The following is a 21,968-nucleotide window of genomic DNA, read 5'->3' as shown; positions in this document are numbered from 1 at the left end:
TCATAGACAAACTTAGTATGCATACTTGGTGTATGGCATGACTAGTGTTTAGAAAAACATAGTGTACATGCTTGGAGCATGGGACAACTATTGTTTTAATTCAAGTATAAAGTTGATAATTTGAAACAGTATGCAATGAATGATGGGTAATCAATATGGTGATAAATAAAAGATGTGCTATCTATATTCATAAGTTCTGAGACCATATTGGATTCGATTATTCTTGTGTTTCACTTTGCATGTTTTGACTTCCAGAATAACTAGGTTTTTTTTCCTGAATGACTAAGTTATTCAAACCATCCACAATCGGTCATATGTTCGAAGTAGATATGAATCAAGACTGTCATGGGTTAGCTTGTAGTGGTCTAAGATGTTGGACAAAGTGGTGCTACGACACTCATGAGTGGTCATAAGTTCCGAGTATTGGATTCAACCCACGCTCATTGAAATCAGTTCATGGATTTTATCACGAGTGGTCATGAGATGATTATATATTATATTCTTCAAACCTAGAGATATGAGTTATTACTATGAGTTGGTTATACATTGATTGCACAAAACCAGATTGGTAACTCGATTTTATAAAACATGCCTTTGTGTATGATTTAACAAGTAGTAGAACAAGCCATATGAGTTGAAGTTTATCCATTCGTTTCACCTTCGGGATAAAAGCGATATATGTGGGCCCCTCGATGAATTAGTGATGACACCCCGAAGTGCTTGGCCAAGCCAGGACTAATGTGATTTGTTCAATTAGTCGGTCGTCATAAATCGGAAATCAGGAAACAGCAAATGGACAGAGAGAATGATTTATAATCCATTTCTCAGTCCATAAGATATCTAGAATGGAGGAATATATGATCCCTTATCTAATGGGCAAGTCATTGACAAAGGTTTGAGTTCATCGACAAGGTCAGAGTTCAACAGCGGCTTTTGAGAGCTACGATTGCCAGTTAGGTTTTGAAGTCATACTTAATAATAGTTTTAGACTTATCCAAGTGGGAGACTGTTGGATTAGTGTCTAAGTCCATAACTATAATTGGTATGTACTTGACCCGACTCGGCATGGTCCATTTGGGTTGCATGGCATCTATACATTTGGATAGACCGTTTGTGAGGAGAGGACATTTGTGACGTATTAATATATTATAAACTCTAATATATTAATATGAAATCATGTTATATAATTAGTATTGATCAAGAATAAATTTGAACTTAATTTAGTGATCAAAAGTGACTAATTAAATATATGGGGATTGATTGTTTAAATCATTCATTCTTATATATGTGGGCTTATGATCCATGATTCCTTATGTTGTGTTTAACCCATGTGGTGACCCATGGATACTCCGTGGAGGTTAAAATCCATGGAGCATAAGGAATGGGTAAAGTCATGGGTTACATGGTGTAACCCTAATGTGTACACTATATAAGGACCCGTTTGGCTCAAGAAATTGGCACTAGTGACACATATATGAGGGCTAGCCGATTTGAACATGAGATGTCTTATTCTCATGGTTATTCCATGTGTTGGTTATTTTTTGTGAACCATTTGAGGTGTCATACTTGGGGCACTAGGCTCTTGAGCTTCATGGAGTCAAGCTACATCAAGAGGTATGTATTCTAACTTGTTATATTACCCAAGTATCAAAAGATTGTATGCTAGATAGGGTAATACCTTGGAATATTCATATTTGCATGTATAATAGAGAAAACATAGATCCAAGGTATATAGGGTTGCATATAGACTTAGGAGTGTTGGAATGCTCAAAACCCAACAATTTGCTTCATGTCATACAGGTTTCTTTCTTCTTGAACACCAGATTTTTCTTACTAGCTGTAAGAGCACTTTCTGGCTGTGCCTTCAAGATGTATCCTTCCAAGTTATCATAAAGGATATCAGTTGTATTGACATCTAGGTTCTCTAGATGGAGATTTTCAGAGGCCACTACATTTAACATAGAAGTAATTGTAGTCATCTTCGCAACTGGAGAATCGTCCACTCCCTTCTATTATATTCCCTTGACCGCCAATCTTCCCTTGCAAGTTTTACGACCATCTATCCTATCCTTAACATGAAACATCTTACTGCTCTACAGTCCACTCAACTTGTCATCCATAGCCTTTTCCTACTATATGGAGTTTATCCTCAAGGCCTCTGGTTTTGACCCATCCTCACACATCAACATGTCATTGGTTGATGGAGAATACCTCACTGGAGTACTTTGCTTCATGGTCCTTTGAATAATATGTGGTTTGATCTTTGAAACACCTACATCTCCACCCTTATAACCATTATCACCATAGATCCCACTATTTCTAGGTTTATTAGAGCTTCCACTACTTCTTGAACATCTACATATTTCTAGGTTTATTTATCACCATAGATCCCACTATTTCTAGTTTTATTAGAGCTTCCACTACTTCTTGAACATCTACATATCCTTTAACCAAAGATAGGTTTTACATGATAATGGGATCCTCCCACTAAAGAATATGAAGTTGGACTGTAAACACTAGAATGAACTGAAACCGACTTCCCAAACTTACATGGATTTCCTATCTTCGCAAATTTGACTTTCTTCTGTCTGCCAATAGAACATGGCTAAGAAATATCTGTCACATTCTTCGATTCTAGCATCCTCCCACTAGATACAGTCTTCCTCATTCCATCCTCACTCATATGAACAAATCTTTTTTGGCATAGCGTGGATGTTCTAATTCCTTCAACGATGCTTGCTTCCTCTTCAGAAACCTCCACCATATACAGTGTACCATGTTTCCGACCCTTAGTAATGATCAAGTTTCCCTTCTTCACTTTCCACTTGTGATCACCAAATGTAACATGACAACCTTGATTATCAAGTTGTCCAACTCAACATAATCTTTAGATCTGAAATGAACTTGAAATTCTTCAAAGTACAATCTGTAGCCAGAGTCATATTGAGAACCAAATCTCCGACACCCATGATATCCAAAAACTTGTTATCTTATAGCCTGGCATTCCCTTGGTAATGCCTAAAGTTCTATATCACATCTTTGGAGTGACTAGCGTGAAATGATGCACTAGAATCCAAAACCCATGTTTCTATTGAATTTTCAACTGAACATATGAGTGCATCACCTTCAAAATCTTCTGCCATATTCATCTCCTTTTAGCCTTTATCTGGCATGAGAATTGGGCAATGACTTTTGACATGACCACTCTCTTTGTAGTTTAAACAGGTCACGTCTCTCCTGTTGTTCAGTCCACCTCTCCTTCTCGAATTCGACCTTCCACTTCCCGAACATCCTCTGTTGGACCCCTTCCTCTATCTTCATTACTTAGAATACTATTTGAAGCTTCTCCGACACTCCATCTACATAAATCCTCACCAAGGATTAAATCGTGAATGCCTTCAAATGTCAACTTAGAACCCCTAGTTGAGCTGTTAACTGTTGTCACTATACCGGATCAACTTTTAGGCAAAAATGATAATGATAGCAATGCCATGACTTCATCTTCAAATTTAATATCAACTGACATCAACCTTGAAAAGATTGAATTAAATTCATTAACATGATTAGTCACTAAGCCACCCTCCTTCATCTTCAAATTTACCAATTTTCAAATCAAGTGAACCCTATTCGCAACTAAAGGTTTTTAATACATGTTAGATAGTGTATTGATCAACTTATGAGTAGTCTTCACATTGATAATGTTGTATGCAACATTCTTTGCCAATTATAATCTCATGACACCAAGTGTCTTCTGATCTAACAATTCCCAATGTGCCTGCTTCATTTCTTCAGGTTTACTTTTGGATAATGGTCCATGTAAATTCTTTTGGTCCAGGTAGTCTTCAATTTGTATTTTCCAGAAACCAAAATTGTGCCCATTGAATTTGTCGATCTTTACTCTCCAGTCTTGAGCCATAGCTTTGATACCAATTTACTAGGTGACAACAAAACAAGTTAAGCACTTCAGGAAAATATCAAAACAAATTTCGGTGAACTTGTGAAAATAAAACATTTGAAAATGTAAATCAAGTGAACATAATATTTAATGTGGTTCGGTCAAGGTGACCTACATCCACGGGCGAGAGAGAGAGAGAGAGAGAGAGAGAGAGTGAGGACTCTATTAACTTTCTGGAACTATTACAAGCACTCAAAATTATATCTCATTTTGAGCTCTCACAGAAATCTTGCAATTTACAATGCTGGGGTTTTGAGCCTATTTATACTTGACGGATCAAACCTAAAACCCTAATGGGCCAAGCCCATTGGCCCATGAATGGTGACAACCAATCATATTCTATCATGCAACATTTTCTTGATCATTCTTCCATCTTAAGCATCATAGAGGACTTCATAACATACTTGGCTCATCAAGGACCAAGATGGTCTATCTTGTGCCATCATGGGGCAACACGAATATGGATGGCACAAGTGGTTTCAAGTGTAGCCCAAAAACATCAAGATTGGAGCAACAACACCACCATGGCGCAATAGGAACATGCATAGTGCGACGTAGCCATGCATGACGCAAGAGCATACCTCATGGCGCAAGAGGAACCCGTCATGGCTCAAGAGGGAGCATTATGGTTCAAGAAGGAATGTCATGGTGCAAGAGCATCCTTCTTGGCCCATCCCTTTAACATATGGCACAACAAGGTCTCCTCGTTGCTCCATATCACTCCCAAGTGCTCCAAACCTCCTTATCCATGATCCACTCCTTTCTCAGATGATCCATTCCTTTTAACATATGGTACAACAAGGTCTCCTCGTTGCTCCATATCACTCCCAAGTGCTCCAAATCTCTTCCAGGTGCTCCAAACCTCTTTATCCATGATCCGTTCCTTTGTCACTTGATCCACTCCTTTCTCAGATGATCCATTCCTTTTGTCACACGCTCTATGAACCCCCACCCCCCCCCCCCCCCCCCCCAAAAAAAAAAAAAAAAAAAAAAAAGGTGTTCCATTGTGGATCTAAGTGCTCCATGTTGGACAAGACTTCATACCTCAACAAGAAGTTAGGGATAAGATCTGATACCATGTTTCCTGATTATTCTCCGATTCCCCTTCTCATTCCAACACTATATATATATATATATATATATACACACATGAAGAGGGACACAAACATTGACAAATACATGGGCCAAACACTATATAGAAAATACATTAAAATAAATAATAAAACACTAACAAGTAGCATTTTCCACTAAGGTGCATGAATGCATATGTTTCCCATGAGACCGAGTCATGCCTACAATCAGATATTACAGATTTTCTAAGACATGCTTCTACGCATTCCTTCGTGGCATTGTCTCTTCAATGGTCTACAAACCTGTCCTGATGGCTGCAGCAAACCGTCGGCCTGTTCCGAAATTAATTTTTCCCATTGTTTGGCGAACATTAAATTATAGATCCATAATTCAGCTAGCACAATAAAATTAACAAAATGTAAAATAACGTAAAACTTAGCTTGAAAAAAATACAATGTTACATAATAAGAAACAAATCACAATCTATAACTGTTCACTTTGAATCTTCATCGTTTGGAAATGGTTATTTCCGTTGACTCACAAATAGCTGCAGCCATCTTGGTTTTTCCGCATCATCCCGCTTGGTTCTTATTTGGTTGGATGTGGTGGTGTACTAAATGCATTGGGATAGAGTTTATGCCCCACAGTACCAACAATTTCTCTAATAACAGACGTCTCATTATTCCTGGAAAAATGATGTCAATTCTAAATTTAGAAAGTCTCTTAGGGTAGGAGTATATTGCATCAATTTATAACTTCATTTGCAATACTTATGTCCTGTTTGGTTGGATGGAAGGGGATAATGAAATAGTGGAATATACAAGGAAATCAAATAAGCAAAAGCTAATGTAATGAATCATTATATTCCATGAACATTTTTAATTCTTGCTATCTAGAAATTAAAAGCATTTTTGTATGAATTCTTTATATTATATGTAAATACAGTATATAATTTTAAATCTATTTTATATATTGCTTTAATCATAATTAACAAACATTTATTTAAAATACTATAGCTTAAGCATAATAAAAGGTCACTAAACCCCAAATAAGTGAGACTAAAAGTGATGTTTTTTCTTATGTTCAAAATAATAAAAATTTGACATCGATTTAAATGAGAAAAAAAATTAAAAACAAATGGTATATCTAGAAATGTTACATAAAAAATATTGCAATTTTCATTCTATTTCATGTGGTCGAAGAAAAAGAATAAACCTATTAACAATGTATTTAAAATTAATAAAATGTAAGGACTAAGGAATCACTCATTCAGAAATCACAATTGGTCCATTCCATTCCATTTTGGGAAAACAAATAGTTTTTTTTTTTCATTTATATGGAATGAACGATTTCATTTCTTCCCTAATTCCATCACCCCAAACACCACCTTAAGTAATAGATAAAACGTACCTAGAAACATGGAAACCGGGCAAATTAGCAACCTCTGTAAGTGCTGCCTTCCATCGATCCACCTTCCCCTTCCATGTAGAAGAAGTTTGATACCACCGTAATGCAAAAAGTCTCTGGTGTCCCCTAACATCTGAGGCTTCAACATCATAAAACACAGGTAAAACAAAATGATTTAACTTTGCCCTTCTCTCAAGGATCAACAGTAACTCATCCAAGCACCGAACTGAACTTGCATAGTTCTCCGACAATACAACAATGGATGCCCTTGCTTCGGAGTTTCTAAGGTATCCACCTCCAGATACGAAATGAAGAGAGTATGGGGAAATTTGAATTCCTGCTGTCACTAACCCATCACACAAATGATTTTTGAATCGAGTGGTAAATATGTAGTCACAACTCAAGTAAACATCAAAGCAGCTAAACTTTTTCCATGGAGAAGCCACTGTGCTCAAAGAAGATGCAACTGGAAGTTGACCCAACAGATCCTGAAATTTATGAACAGACAAGTGGAGTGGGTGAATACATGTTTTTGTAACCCTTCTTTTAGCAAATAAAATTATGCAAATGGTCCCTATGGTTTGGGGTAATTTGCATGAGTTATCTCTAACTTATTTTTTTAACTCGGACTTACTGTTTGTTTTTGTTACGCCTTGATCCCTACTGTTTGTTTTTGTTACACGCTTGGTCCCTTTTTACATTAAAAAACTATTATTTAAATAGGAAAAAATTGTGGGATAGGTAAGGTAACGTGAGGGGTGGGATTGGGGATGTGTTTATTTAAATAAATTAAAAAATCAAGTGAAAAATAGTCTTTTTAGGTAAAACAGGAACCAAATGCGTAACAAAAGCAAACAATAGGATCTTCCAAGTTAAAAAATAAGTTAGGGGCCAAATTCGCAAATTACCCGAAACCATAGGGACCAGTCGTGTAATTTACTCTTTTTTCTACTTACCTTTGCTGGCGAGTCACCAGATTCAGTGGCAGCTTTCATCTCCTTAATGAGTAAGCTCGATGATGTGATCTCCACAGACTGTTTGGTTGTATATTTGGCAAATACAGAAAGGGTAAATATCAAATACACTGAATGATTGAACCATTTCTCGATGATGTTATATTACCTCTGATTCTGAGACACTAGATTCAGATCTAGTGGCAGATTTCATCGACTCCTTGAGTGAGCTTGATGTGAAGTCAATAGTTTCAGTAATAGACGCTTTAGACGTGTCCACAGTGTCCTCAGGCTGTTGCTTGTAAATTTGTAAGTTGAGGAGAAGGTAAAATTCATATGTGAGACAATACTAAGCTCTTTTCTGTTTAATTATTAGGCTTGATGTAAAATTACCTTTGATGCAGAAGCAGAAATCATTGATGGGATCCCCAAAGTTTTACCAACATGAGATGATTTTGACATCTCTCCAATCTTGTAAATTTGCTCCTGTTTGTTTCGATAAACACGAATAAGCAAATCTTGGTTTATCATCAAACTAACATCAAAATATTAAAACAAAAATCTACCGATTCAGAAGCATGGACTATGCATTTAACAGTTTTCAATTCTATAAATGACTGATTCAACTGCTGAGGTCTCCCTGTCTTTCTCCATCCTCGTATCTCTGCAACAATGTGTGATATGAGAAACATCCTTTAATTTGTGGCATAAAATATAATTAGAAACTGGCTAGAATTAGCTTGAAAAGAAGAGTATACCTGTACAGTCAACGGTATCACCAACTAAAATCTTAAACCAATCAGGAGTCAGTCTTCCAACCTCGATAAACTCAAAGAAATCACGGCGACAAAGATAATATGCTCCTGTTCTTAGTTGAAATCCAGAATAATCTCCACCAAGAATTTTTACCCATTCCATGTCATTTTCCAAGATCTCATTTACTACCTCATCATCATCATGTGTGTACACAAGGCTTACACCACACTCGAGTATCTCCAACCCATTCATCACAGTGGTAGAAACATTAACTCTATCTCCAACTTTCAATGTGTTTCCAATTGGCCAATAGCTTAACCATATACCAACTTCACCAGATGCAGGTTTGCCAAAGACTATGGGATTATACATCAAATCAACACCATTGCTAGTGGTGATTTTAGTGAACCATGCCCAATCCTCACCTGATGTTTTATACTTGAGAATTATGTTTAATCCCTTAAGCCTCCTATCCTTCGGTCCCAAAGGCACGTTAAATGACAATGATGTGGATTCTGATATATAATCAGGTGTCATATTAGGATCATTTATGTCTGGTAGAGAAGTGCTCATTATGTTGAATTCATACAATATCTGCACCACACACACAACACATTTCAGGCATTCATATATTAATAACTTTGCAGTTTGTATCTTTGTGATGATTTTTAGAGACACTAACAGCAAACCTGGATACACAAACTTCTGCCTTTGGTGAGCTCATCATCTCCAACCAGGCACACCTTATGATTTTGATGTTCTTTTAGCCATTTCAAATGTCCCAAATCAGTTTCATCAAGTTTGACTAGTGGCACCAGTTTAATAAATCCTTCGATTTCTAACAAATTAAGACAGCCTTCATAGCCGAATTCTTGCAATGTGAATCGACATGATTCGAAAGTTACTCTCTCCAATGACTTACAGTAATATACATACAATTCTGCAAGTGTACTTGGAAGACATAGAATCCATTTAAGTCTTAAGCACCAAGTCAAGTCAAGGACACGGAGATTTTTAAGATGATTGTACATAGGCAAGAATTCGAATAGGTTATTGCCTAGATTCAAGTATTGCAAAAACGATTGAATACTGAAACACAAAGGAGAAGAATCAGTACTCTCAAGGTAGCAGTCATTGAGGAATAACCGTTGTAATGAAGGTGGCAAGGAGAAGGTAGATAGTCCTTTAACTCGTTCATCAGAAGTTGAAACTTTTAGCTCTTTTAACGGATTTGTATGCTGCATCTTCCATGAATTCTCCCACAATGTTTCACACCCTGTCATGTTCAATAGAGCAAGACTCTTAAGCTGTTGAATGGTTTCACAAACATGAACCAAACTGTGGCAGTTCCAGAGAATCAGAGTCTCAAGATTAGGGAGTCGGGAAATATTGTGGATTTCGAGTAACTTGTGGGAGTCTTTAAGATTGAGAATCTGCAATAATGGAAGAATCTGTTGCAAAAAGTAACAAGAATTACTTAGTATGTAAATCCACGAAAAGACCATAAAAATAGAGAAGTTAAAAGGCCATGAAATAAGAAGAGGATATATAGTTCCCTACCATGGGTGGTTCAAAGACTTCCAAGCAGCTATAGCTCATATCTAAAGCAACCAAGTTCCCCATGAATAAATCAGAAGGTATGGTTCTTAAATGGAATCCAATCCAGCAGAGCCATCTTAGTTGTTCTGAAAAGTTTTCGTAGGATCCGGTTACTTGCACAAATTTGAGCTGGAGCAATTTCAGGTTATCCATGTTTTTAAGCGAATCTGTCATAAGCTCTGTAATCTGCAAAGTTAGCAAAAAAAGAATTAGTATCATTACCTCATATCTATAATTAAATGCACCAAACATACCCTAAGGGTCATGATAGTATGCTTAAGGTCCTGATTCGCTGTAAAGTGAAAATTACTGAGATAAATTCAGATACATTGTGTTCTATATCTCCAGCATGACAAGAGGTAGCACTATACCGAGTTGAGCTGAGCTCGAAAGTATTGATTACTACATCAAACTCGAGCTTCAATCAAGTTTTAGTGTGGAATCGAGCTCAAGATTGGTGCCCTATTGACTTGATTACACCCACCACACTTGCATCCTTCCAACAAAGTTGGTGAGGAATAGGTATACATATTTAGGGTCTACAAACTTTCCATCAAAGAAAAATATCAACATATATTTTACCACAATCCCCCTCCCAAAAACAAAAGAGAAAAGACAAATTACACGAACTATGATCTACTAAGAAAATCTTCATAATTTTTTCTTTACATATAAAGAAAATGCATCATTTTTAACTAATGTATTACCTTGAATACATTCTTCTCTTCCTTTAACATTTGCATGTCAAGTGCCATTCCTTCCATTGTTTCTGAACCCTAAACATAAAAATGACAAAGCTTTAGTCTTTTAGATGAAAAGCAATCGTGCGAAAGGAAAAATAGGCTTCCACATTGTATATATTACGCATCTCACCTTTCCTTTTCTTAACACATCATAGGATTCCGTATTAAGCCACACTCTACTACGTTTTGCAGGGTCTTTGGGAGATTCTTCATTGACTATCGTTCTCCCCATCTCTTGGAGTAACCGATGCATCATTACTTTTTTGTTTGGTGACACAGAAAGAAGGCATCTATTAGTTAGGGTTTTAATCCCAGATAATGCTGAGTAATCATGCTCTAATATCTTTACCACATAATCCAAGTCTGTGCCAATAAAGAAACAAGCAATATGCAAAAACAACTCCTTGTTAGAGTAACGTGGCAACGACTCATAGCTCCTCCTGAGTATACGTTGAATTCCAGAATCAATCTCTCTATCCAATAATTTCAATGTACTTCTCCAGTGAAGGATGTTATCTGTCTTTGGTATGTCTGCACTAACAAATAAAGACGAGCCCAACACTTCAAGAGCTAGTGGATTCCCTTCACAATAACGTATTGCTTGTATTGTGAGCTTCTCGAATCCTTCCATGGGAATTTTTGATCTAAATGCATGACGACATAAAAGCTCAAGTGATTCATCGTCATCCAATAATTTCATTTTGTATTTTCGACACCTCAAAGATCTGGGGCCAAGCCATTCTTCGGTATTTAGAACCCTTGTTGTTATAATAATCTTGCTTTGTGTATTAATCATGCTATTCCCAAGTAAAGCTATTAACTGGCCCTGTTCGACAATGTCATCAAGAACAATAAGTGCTTTTTTTGTTTGTAAGGCTTCCTCAATCTTACACATACCATGAGAAACACTAGGTATTTTTCTATTCTTGCCCCCTAAAATGTCTCCCAAAAGTTTTTCCTGTAGCTCACATAAATCACGGGAATCTTTGCATCTACTACCTATGTCTTCAAGGAAACTAATGTTTTCAAAAGTTCGCCAATTTGAATCTATAATGTACTTGGCCAACGTTGTCTTCCCACTTCCTCCCATGCCACAAATTGCCAAAAATTCTTCTTCAGATTGCTTTAGCCAGGAATTGATATCTTTATGACGAGTGTCCATCCCTGTTAGATTTTGTGGAAGACTAACCAATTTGAAATCTAGTTTATTGTGAATTGTATGAACGATATCAGCCAAAAACGTCGTTTCAAGCCTGGAACAATAGAAGGAAAATGACCAAGTTCAGCACATGGCATTTAAGTTGTTTGATGCAACCAAAGAAAACTGTGGGCGATAAACAAGCATTACACATGTATAATCAACTAATGCATGTTTAAATTCAATCATAGTTCATACTTTTAGAGACATAGTAATTCAAAAATTACATTAGAAGAGTATGATGATATAGAAGAAAATATAAAAGCTTGATCACATATCAGAGAAAACGAGGAATGTGAGCAAACAAATTAAGCAAAGTATATTAGATATGTGGGTATAAACTATCAGCCAAAACGTGTTTTGGAAACTACTCTAATGTTTTTCATGTATGTATGATAAACTTCAGGGTTGTACCATTATACCCTTTCCAGCAGCAGACTTAAATTTCCCCACCTAATATGTAATATTCCGTTTTGTCCTTGCTAAAAAAAGTAAAAGTTACACAATTACCATTATATTAGTGTTCCCCGCATATCTTGCATAATCCAAAACTTTAAATGATACAAAGATAAGTTGATGAAGTGATTAGGTCAAATATAACGTGAAACAATATATTAAGAATTTAGAAGAAATTTTGTTGTGAGAAAGTGTAGTATCGCAGTGTTGTTTTGATCAAGAGTTCAGTCATATATAATCCCTACAAGGCAACATATCAGTGTTATAAAAGGAATCTACGTAGTCAAAATTTTGAGCTAAACCAACTTTTTTGTCGGAATTTCACACTACTAACAATAAGAAAAATATTATATATCAATAAGGATGCTTTTTCATTAACCATTAAATTATAAGTAATAGATAAAAGCATACCCAGAAAGAACCATGCCCTTCAAATCAGCAACCTCAGTAAGAGCTGCCTTCCACCTATTCACGTTATCATCAGTCCACCTTGTAGAAGTTTGCACTTTTATGTCAAAAGATTTATCTTGTTTTCTAACATCCATGGGGTCAATATGATAGAAAACAGGTAAAACAAAATGATTGCATTCCCTCCGCTGTTCAATAACCAACCAAAGCTCGTCAAGGCACCATGTGGAAGTTGCATAATTCTCCGACAAGACAATTACTGAAGCCCTGGATTCCATGATTGCTCTCCTAATTTCCGGCTTCAGTTCTTCACCTCTGTTGATTTCATCAGTATCCCTAAAAACGCGAAGTCCTCCTCGCACTAATGCCGCATAGAGATGATCCGTGAAAGAATTGCGAGTATCTTCGCCTCTAAAGCTTAGAAACACGTCATAACTGCAGCCGTTAGCCATGATAGTATAAGAAGTGGAAGCAACGGATAAAGTCTGCGGGGATTGAATATGAAAAAATCAAACGCCGTGGTCTTTCTAATAAGCAAATCAAACTTGGTGTTATCAACAACAAGAGAATTCTTGTTGTTTCCTCTCATCCACCGTCACCAACGATGAATCCGGCATTTAGTTGCCGTTTAAACCATAAACGACGAGACGCAAGAGGATATGGTTTCTCATTTTACATTTTATTTTTATATTTTCTGATTAAAAATACAAAAGTTAATAAAAATACTTAGAACCAGGATCACAACTATAACAAAAACACACGCTAAATAATAAAATAATGATTTTAAAAGTCATATACTTTTTAATTTTAACCATACACTCAAATATAAAAAATATATATATATTTTTATTATTTTAATAATACATAACTCATAACTTTTATTTTAATATTATGAAATTAGAAACATAACAATAATATCTTTTTGTTAATTAATAGCATAGATCAAATAATGATAAAATAACGCTAACATTTATTTTATATAATTTTCAAAAATGTTAACTATTGCATTACTTAAAAAGTTAAAATTATTGAACTCTAAGGTTGAATGTTGTCGTGCTGAAAGCATGACATATCCAACTCATTGATATTAACGTTTTTTATTTTATTTTATTATTTTTAAAAAGGTTAGAGCGTGGTGTTTATTGATAAATATAAGACCTTCTGGTATGGGGCATCACCCTACACGTGATGTCTTATGTGGCATAGAAAGCCACATGTGAACACCGCTCCAAAGATGGGTGGGTGTCTTGTGGTGTAGTACCAGTGTCTCGTGGTGTAGTACCAGTTGTGGAAGAAGACGAGTGTTGTGATTGGTGGAACATTTGTTTGTGTCTATCTCTCTCTTCTTCACCACCTATTCACTAGTAAAAACCATTTTCACAACCTAGCGGATTGGTTAAAATAATGATGTGGCTTCTTTTCACTCTCTTCTCATGAGAGAGAGAGAGAGAGTAAAGAAAGAATGAAACATGCATCATTTGCTTCACACTTTATCGTCGGTGGATGGTTATTGTCGGTATAATGTCGCCGACTAAAAAAGAGTTGTGGGGTAGTGTTTACCGTCAATAAAGGTAGCCAAGTTCGCATACCGATGGTAAAAATATTACCATGCCATCTAGCCTATGGAGCAATAGATATCAAAATAAATTCAAGAGGATAAGTCCTAATCATATATTCTTTGAGTTTCGTGTTTTCCACTTGTATGGGACAAATCGAAACAACTCATAAAATTAAGGAATTTCATAAACACACAAAATAAAATCACATCACAATTAAAAATACAAACAGAAATAAAGAACACACAAAATTTTAAACTGAGCTATGCATGTCTAGACAAAATAAAGAGAAATTTTGATTAATAATTGTTGTTACACATATTTTTTGTATTAGGGTTACATTAATATAGGAAATGTCTATTTATTAAGACAAGTTGACCTAAAATCTACTTTGATTCGGACGTAAGAAAAGTCACCTACACATCATTTAACAGTCGTACACAAAAACTGCTTCTCGAGAAGCGATCTGAAGACTCAAGTGTAATGACCCATACTTTTAATAATATTTCAACACAAATTTTATGGAAATTATCAGAGTATTTAACATTGTTTAAAAACCCAAAGTTTCAAAATCTTCAATGCGTTTTCAGAAAACATATACGGGCGAACCAAACATTTTTTAACCACACTTAAGGCAACAATAATAAATGCATGAAACAAAATTCCAATCCATGTTCTTGATGCTTCTAAGTGCACTCTCTTTAAGACTTTCTACCTACACCTAAAAACATGGACATTATATATATCAGACATGTTGTCTGGTGAGTTATAAACAACATATAATACATAAAACTAATTATTATCTCTTTACTTCTCTTATCTAATTAGTCACACATATGTCAATCACATACAGTAACCATCCATCTCTACTCTAGTAACAAATTAACCGGTCTCTGTCATCTCTACAATTTTCATGCAAAAACTCCAGACAATCTTCATTCTTGGGATCCCTATCTTTTATTCAATATATACATGTGCACATAATATCATTGATGGGTTTTACATGTATTAACATGGATAATTCCTTAACACATAAGGGTACACGCAACCTAAAGATGTAAGTCATAACACTATTGATGTAACATTCTATCGAACAACAAGAACACTCTAACCCTAGGTAATTTTGAATAATATAGAAGGAAAACATACATTTTGATTGTTGTAGTAACAATCAAGAATCCTTTCTTCAATAACTTGGAAGCTAGCAACATAAATGTCTTGCGTCTGATGGTTCACACTTAACACTAGTAACAAGAAACTTTTGAAAGAAGAGAGGGGATGTTAAATTTTCAGCCTAGAGCTCTTGAGGATCAAGTGGCCAAAAATTGTAGCCTAAGGGATCCTTTTATAGTGCAACCTTGAAACCCTAGATAACCCTAAATGAATAAAATAATATTGATTCAATTTGGTAATTATACGGCTTCCTATTTATCTGCAAGGAATATTCCAGATACCTTAGAATACCCTAATTTCGTCCACCTCTTTCCAAGGAAAGTTCTGGACTCTTTCTTGTTCAACTACTGAACAATTGCACTTTAACCCTTGCACTTTTAATTAATACAATTAATTCCAAAATTAATCTACTTAATTATTAATTAATTATTATTATTTCTAATTAGTATATTATTTCCATAACATATTAAAAAATTCATTTATTAATCATATAATAAACCAATAAATCAGACACTCTCTCTAAAAGTCATCATATTCAATTATTAGGTTTAAGGGCAACCCAAAAGGACTTTACTAATAATTTAAGATAATAATAATTCAGTTATTGGCTTAGACACTTAATCCAAAAGTCTCTCACTTGCATAAGCCTATAACTGTAATTACCAGTATAACTTCTAAATTAAACAGCAAAGAGTGCTTCCATACCAACTGTTGAACTTTGAAATTAATAGAAATTGGTCCTAAGATAAGTGATCAAATATTCATCCATTTTACTAGATATCATATTGACATGAGAAATGGATTAGAAGCAATCTTATTGTCTAAAATTTTGTTTCTCAGTTTCCCGATTTGTGATGATGACATAAGACTTCAAATTGAACACATCAATTGAGTCATGGCTGACCCAACACTTTGATCGTTGATTCTTCCCCAATGAAGCTGCTCTATTTAGATAGCCATCTTGGTAATGCTCTACCTTCTATCTCGTTCATCTTGCTACTCATTCTCTCTTTGTATCATGCCTAAAGAAAATAAGGCCCCGAAATCCAGTCTTAGTGATCGTATCTACGATGTCACAATTATCAAATCCTATGTTCCATTGCTTTTCGATCTTGATAGGTTAAACTATGACTCATGGAAGAAATTATTTAAGAAAAAATATATTTGGTATAAGGTGTATAATCCCTTAACAAGAGACTCATCTAGCACTATTGATCCCGAGTGGGAAACTATTGATAGTATAGTTAAATAGTGGATTTATGGAACTCTAACTCAATCAGTTCTTCAAGTTATTATCAACATGGATGGCACCGCCAAGGAAGTATGGGAATACATTGAAAGTTTCTTTCATGAAAACAAAGAATAGAAGGGTATTGAACTTAATGACAAACTAAGAAATATTACTATTGGTGACTTAACTGTTTTGGAATATTACACTCGTATGAAGTCCATCTCCGATCTTCTCACTAACATCAGATCTCTAGTCCCAGAATGTACCCTGGTAACCTATGAAATCAACGGTCTGTCTCAAAATTTTGTCCATATCAAACTTTTTTTGGGTAACTCCAAACCCTACCCCACCTTCCTTGTGTTACAGTCCACTCTCACTCTCGCAGAACAATCTATAATCAAGATCATGCTCGCCTCACATCAACCCCACCAGTACATCATGATCACTCGTCCTCTCTTACTATCCTCAATACCGAGCTTCAAACCATCTCCTCCACCAATTCTAGCACCAACAACAACCATGGAAATCATAATTTTGATTACTCTAATGGTCGCAGTAGTGGCTGGAATTATCATGGTAGCAGATAGTATGGCCTCAATGGCATAGGAGGCAGTAACAGACAAGGTAGTGGGGGTGGTGGGTCCTCATAACGTCATTTATATAAACCCTTTGTTCTTGTACGAAAACATGATATGTATATGGGAGGAGTTTTCCCCACTAGTTAAGTGTAGGTTCCCAAATTAAGTAAGATAATACATAAATAATACTATTTCAAGAATTTACAAAGTTTATAAATTCGAACCTTATGAGTTTTACATATGAACTATATGAATGCTTGTACATGGTTTTGAATGCTAAATTTAACTATTTTATGTTTTTCACAAAGAGTGATATGACTCCATTTTATATGATGTGGTATTCAAAATCCTTATATGAAATGCATTTTGGTCATGGGAACCGTAAAGTTTGATATAAGTTTGTTTTACTTATTTGCCAAAATTTGTACCTTTAAGTTTGAACAAATGTGTAGCACCTGGTTCCTGCTACGTAAAAATTTATCTAAGTATTTGTCATTTTAGCCTTGGACTCGGCGAGTTGTAGGTCCGACTCGCCGAGTAGGGACGCGGTCCGGGGGCACGCTTAAGTTAGCGACTCGGCGAGTCCATATTCTGGACTCGGCGAGTCACTGCTGTTTGATGAAACCCTAAATTTCAAGGGTTTGCACCCTATTTAAACCCTCATTTCCACCCCAAGCTCGCCCCCATTCACCCTCAGAGCCCCCAACATCGTTTTTGCCCTTTTCCTTGTGAGATTGAAGTGTTCTGGGTGTGTTTTTGAAGTTTTTGAGGAGAAAGAAGAGTAGATCAAGAATAGAAGAAGGAGGCTAGGCTTATTGGTGTTATATTAGTGATTTCGTTGAGGTATAACTCATTTTCTCTCTGTTTTTATGCTTGTTGTCCCTTGTAGCTCCATGAAAGTCTTTCTTGAACCTTTCCCCAAGCTTGTTTGTGTATTAGAGTGGATGATAAGTTGTTTAGCCTCTAGATCTAGGCATGATTGAGCTCCAGGAGCTTGGATCTGCTGCCTTTATGGAATCATAGTGCATGTAAGCCCTAGATCTACCCTTTTGGTGCATTTTGAGCCCTAAAACTCTCATGGATGTTTATTTACACATAAAGTTTGACACTTTACGTGTAAACTAGGCCCTAGGAACCCAGATCTATGAATGGCATGAGCTGGATCCAAGCAAAATCGCGTGTATGTGGCCGACTCGGCGAGTCGTTCATCTGACTCGGTGAGTCGGGTCGCGAGTCCCAGGGTTGTTCCCTTTTGTGTTTGCAAGTTGGAGTAGTGAGTCATAGGGTATGACTCAGTGGGTTGGAAGCTAGAATCACTCATCAAGTCACTCGACGAGTCAGTGCCATGACTCGGCGAGTTCATGGCAGTCTTCTTGTCTCAAGAACAACTCGACGAGTTGTTCATACAACTCGGCGAGTCACAGCTTAGAGTGTTATTCGGATGAAGGGGAACTCGGTGAGTAGGATGAAGGACTATTGGACTTGGGTATAGAGAAAGGGACACAGCGAGTTGGCAAGCCAACTCGGTGAGTCTGGTCAACTGGCAGTTGACTGTGACTTGACTCATGATTTGTTAAGGGTAAATGGACAATTTACCCTGAGGGCGATTAGCAGAATTTTACTAAGTCTTTGGTGGGAATTACAGTCGGAGGATTTCTGGAGCAACAGCAGCAGCAGACAGACTATTCCTACACAGATCAGCAGCTACTACGAGGTGAGTTGCCTTCCAGTAGCGGTGGGTCTACGGCCACAAGTCGGCCCACCAATAGGAGTTGTATGATGGATGATTGTCTATGTGATATTCATTTAAGGTTGCTACTACCTGTGATATGTTTATGTGCTAGTATGATATGTTGCTATGTGCTAGTGGCAGTAGGGGGAGATAGTCCCCAGATTACCGGTCGATAGGGCCGAAGGGGCGGTCATGCCCAACCATGCTAGATAGATTATAAGATATGTGTGTTATGTGGTAGTAGTAGGGGGTGAAATAGTCCCCAGTATCCGGTGGAGAGGACCGAAGGGGAGACCAGCACCCAGATATGCTAGTCAGTATCCGGTCGAGAGGACCGAAGGGGAGGCAAGCTCCCAGTTATGCTAGACAATATTCGGTCGAGAGGACCAAAGGGGTAGGTCGGGCACCCGGTTTTGCCTGACGATATATGCATGCTATGTGATTGTATGGTATGTGGTAAGTTGGGGAACTCACTAAGCTTCGTGCTTACAGTTTTCAGTTTTGGTTTCAGGTACCTCTTCTTCGAAGGGGAAGGAGCTGGCGCGGTGGCGGCCCACCACACACATGCTTCGTATTCCGCATCATGAGATCTTACTGGGGATTTGTACTCTGACATTATTATGTTTTATGAAATGTTTTCCAGACATGCGATATCTTATTAAAATATTATGATCAGTAAAAGTTTTAATTCGATTGTTTTGCTAAACTTATGTTTTTAAAAATGAAAATTTTGGCTCGTATTTTTGGGGTGTTACAAGTTGGTATCAGAGCCCTGGTTTGAGGGATTCGGACACACCTTCGGGAGTGTTTGAACTCAAATCAAGGGAGTAAAAGATTTTGGAAAGAGAAAATGTTTTCTAAAAGGCTAAGTAAAGGGTTTTAAGAAAAAACGAAGTGTGTGATGTGCGCGATCGGTCGAGCTCAAGTAAGTATTCCCCAATGTACCCATACAAGTTTATTTATGTTTATCAGTTTCTGTAGAACAACATGCTAGAATAGGACTAAGGATCTAGGAGTGATGCCTTATGTGCCTGCTTTATGTGCTTCAGTATATGAAAGAGTTGCATGCTATAATTGAGTAGACAACAGTAGGGTAGCCTGTTTAGGTTATTCCTAATAGTACGAGTTTAGCATTGTATGCTAGTTCAGTTTTTCTCTACGAGGATAGAGTTGCTTGATATTGTTTCCTTTATGTCCAAATGATGTTTGCTTTGTGCTATGTGGGCTTTGAGTGATGGCAGCTAGCTGTTAGGTGGATACGTTATAGTCACATGTGATCAAGGTTGAATAATCTCAGAGTGTTGGATTTGACCCTATTGTGTAGCTCTTGTTTGAGTCCTAACCGTTGTAGGGATGAGTCCCTTACCCGAAGGATTATCCGAGCCTCATCGCATGCGATTGTATTCAGGTAATAGCTAATTGGCATCACAAAGAGACCATCAACAGCTGAGGATTGGGATGGGTGGGTCAGCAGTTTCCTAGGGAAAGCCTAGGATAAGAGTAGCAGTAATCAGCGGTAGTGGAAGGGACCTGGTTGAGTCGAGGAGGTCTTTGGGGAAGGTACGGATAGATGTGGAAGGTAGTATGCATGGGCCCGTACTACTGAAAGTAGAGGATCCGTACCCGAACTAAGGAAGGCTAAGATAAGTCCAGGGAACTTGTAGTGGGTGTGATCCCTCCAGGGGTATCAGTATCACTAACAGTTGTTATTTCTTTGTATTTTAGAATGGTGGTACTACGCCCGAGGCCAGCAGTTAGCAGTACAGGAGAGGGATCGGGTTCGGGACCAGGTTCCGAGCCAGTAGATGAGGGACTATGCGAGTTCATCGCGTCAGAGATCACCAAAGGCATCCTTGAGTCGACCCCCATTATCTTCGGGTCGATTAAGGAAGGGATATTGGAGATGATGGAGGATCGCCGCCGTGCATTCAGGAGCGACATGGCATCTGGCCAGTCAGGACCCCATACACTGTCCTTCAAGGACTTTCGGGGTAGTGATGTACCGGACTTCCATGGGGCGAATAACCCCATAGCTGCCAGACGATGGATTGCATACATTGAGTCTGCACAATTGACTAGCTTCTGCCCTGAGTGGTCGAAGGTGAGATATGCAACATGATGTTTGAGAGATCGAGCTAGGGATTGGTGGGAGTCCGTCAGTGACTCGTTGGGAGCCTCGGCTATCGAGGCTATGACCTGGTCGGACTTCATGACCAGGTTCAGGGCAGATTTTTCGCCGGCTGTCGAGCTTCAGCAGCTGGCCAAGGAGTTCCTATATATGAGACAGACGACGAAGACTGTGGCGGAGATTACCACCAAGTTCCGGGAGAGGGCATTGTTGGTGCCCCAGTACGCGGGTGACGAGGATATGAGGAGGACCCGCTATCATGATATGTTACGAGCTGATATTCGGGAGCATGTCAGTTTTTCAGCTTGCCCTACCCTGGACTCTATGATTGCCAGGGAAATGGAGAGGGAGATAGATCTGGAGCACATCCGAAAGAGGAAGACGGAGGAGGGGCATGTTATGGGGGCTTCGGGGAAGAAGCCCAAGGGATCAGATGTGAGGCCGAAAGGCCAACAGGGACGGCGCCGCTGCATGAAATGCGACAAGACGCACGAGGGAGAGTACAAGTTGGGATCATCAGGCTGCTACAAGTGCGACAAGTTAGGGCACTTCAGCAGGGATTGTACCGCCCCTGCACCTGTGATTCAGACATTGGAGTTGCTGTGTTTCCACTGCAACCAGAGGGGCCACATGAAGGCCAATTGCCCCCAGTTGACATCACCAGCGTCAGTTAAGGTGCCAGCTCCAGCCACCCTGCGGATTACAGATGGCCGACAGGGCAAGGCAGAGGCTCCAGTGGTGAGGAGCCGAGCGTTTCAACTGACTGCAGAAGAGGCACGCGCCGCACCCGATGTGGTGATGGGTATGATTCTTTTTTTCTGCTTTATTTTATGATGTTATGTTATTGATATGTGCTCTGTGTATATGCATTAGAATCATTCCATGTGAACGGTATTCCGGTTCAGGTTTTGCTCGACTCGGGTGCCATCAGGTCATTTGTTTCCCTATCGATTAGCAAGAGGTTTACTGAGTCCTTGGGCATGTTGGATTGCCCTTTAGAGGTAGAGATTACCGATGATCGATC

The 21,968-nt window shown here is 37.9% G+C and overlaps 1 protein-coding gene across 2 annotated transcripts; it reads right to left on the bottom strand.

Moving 5' to 3' along the window:
- Window positions 1–5,443: 5,443 nt before the first annotated feature.
- On the bottom strand, window positions 5,444–13,202 carry LOC145004119 (disease resistance protein RML1B-like). 2 transcript variants are annotated; one of them, XM_078963014.1, is made up of 12 exons: window positions 12,550–13,202; window positions 10,615–11,737; window positions 10,449–10,517; window positions 9,703–9,927; window positions 8,832–9,593; window positions 8,145–8,736; window positions 7,953–8,050; window positions 7,780–7,872; window positions 7,556–7,684; window positions 7,390–7,467; window positions 6,437–6,921; window positions 5,444–5,711 (listed from the first exon to the last, which is right to left on the bottom strand). In XM_078963014.1, the coding sequence occupies exons 1-12, from the start codon at window positions 12,996–12,998 to the stop codon at window positions 5,615–5,617; spliced, it is 4,200 nt and encodes a 1,399-aa protein (XP_078819140.1). In that variant the 5' UTR covers window positions 12,999–13,202; the 3' UTR covers window positions 5,444–5,614. The 2 variants fall into 2 exon arrangements, with proteins under 2 accessions (XP_078819140.1, XP_078819141.1); XM_078963015.1 differs by having other exon boundaries at window positions 7,556–7,678.
- Between the last annotated feature and the right edge of the window lie 8,766 nt (window positions 13,203–21,968).

This window comes from Lactuca saligna, chromosome 7, assembly GCF_052625555.1.
Source record: "Lactuca saligna cultivar CGN05327 chromosome 7, ASM5262555v1, whole genome shotgun sequence".
Lineage (NCBI taxonomy): Eukaryota > Viridiplantae > Streptophyta > Magnoliopsida > Asterales > Asteraceae > Lactuca > Lactuca saligna.
The sequence above is the reverse complement of the archived record's forward strand: the minus strand, read 5'-3'. Positions and strand labels throughout refer to the sequence as shown.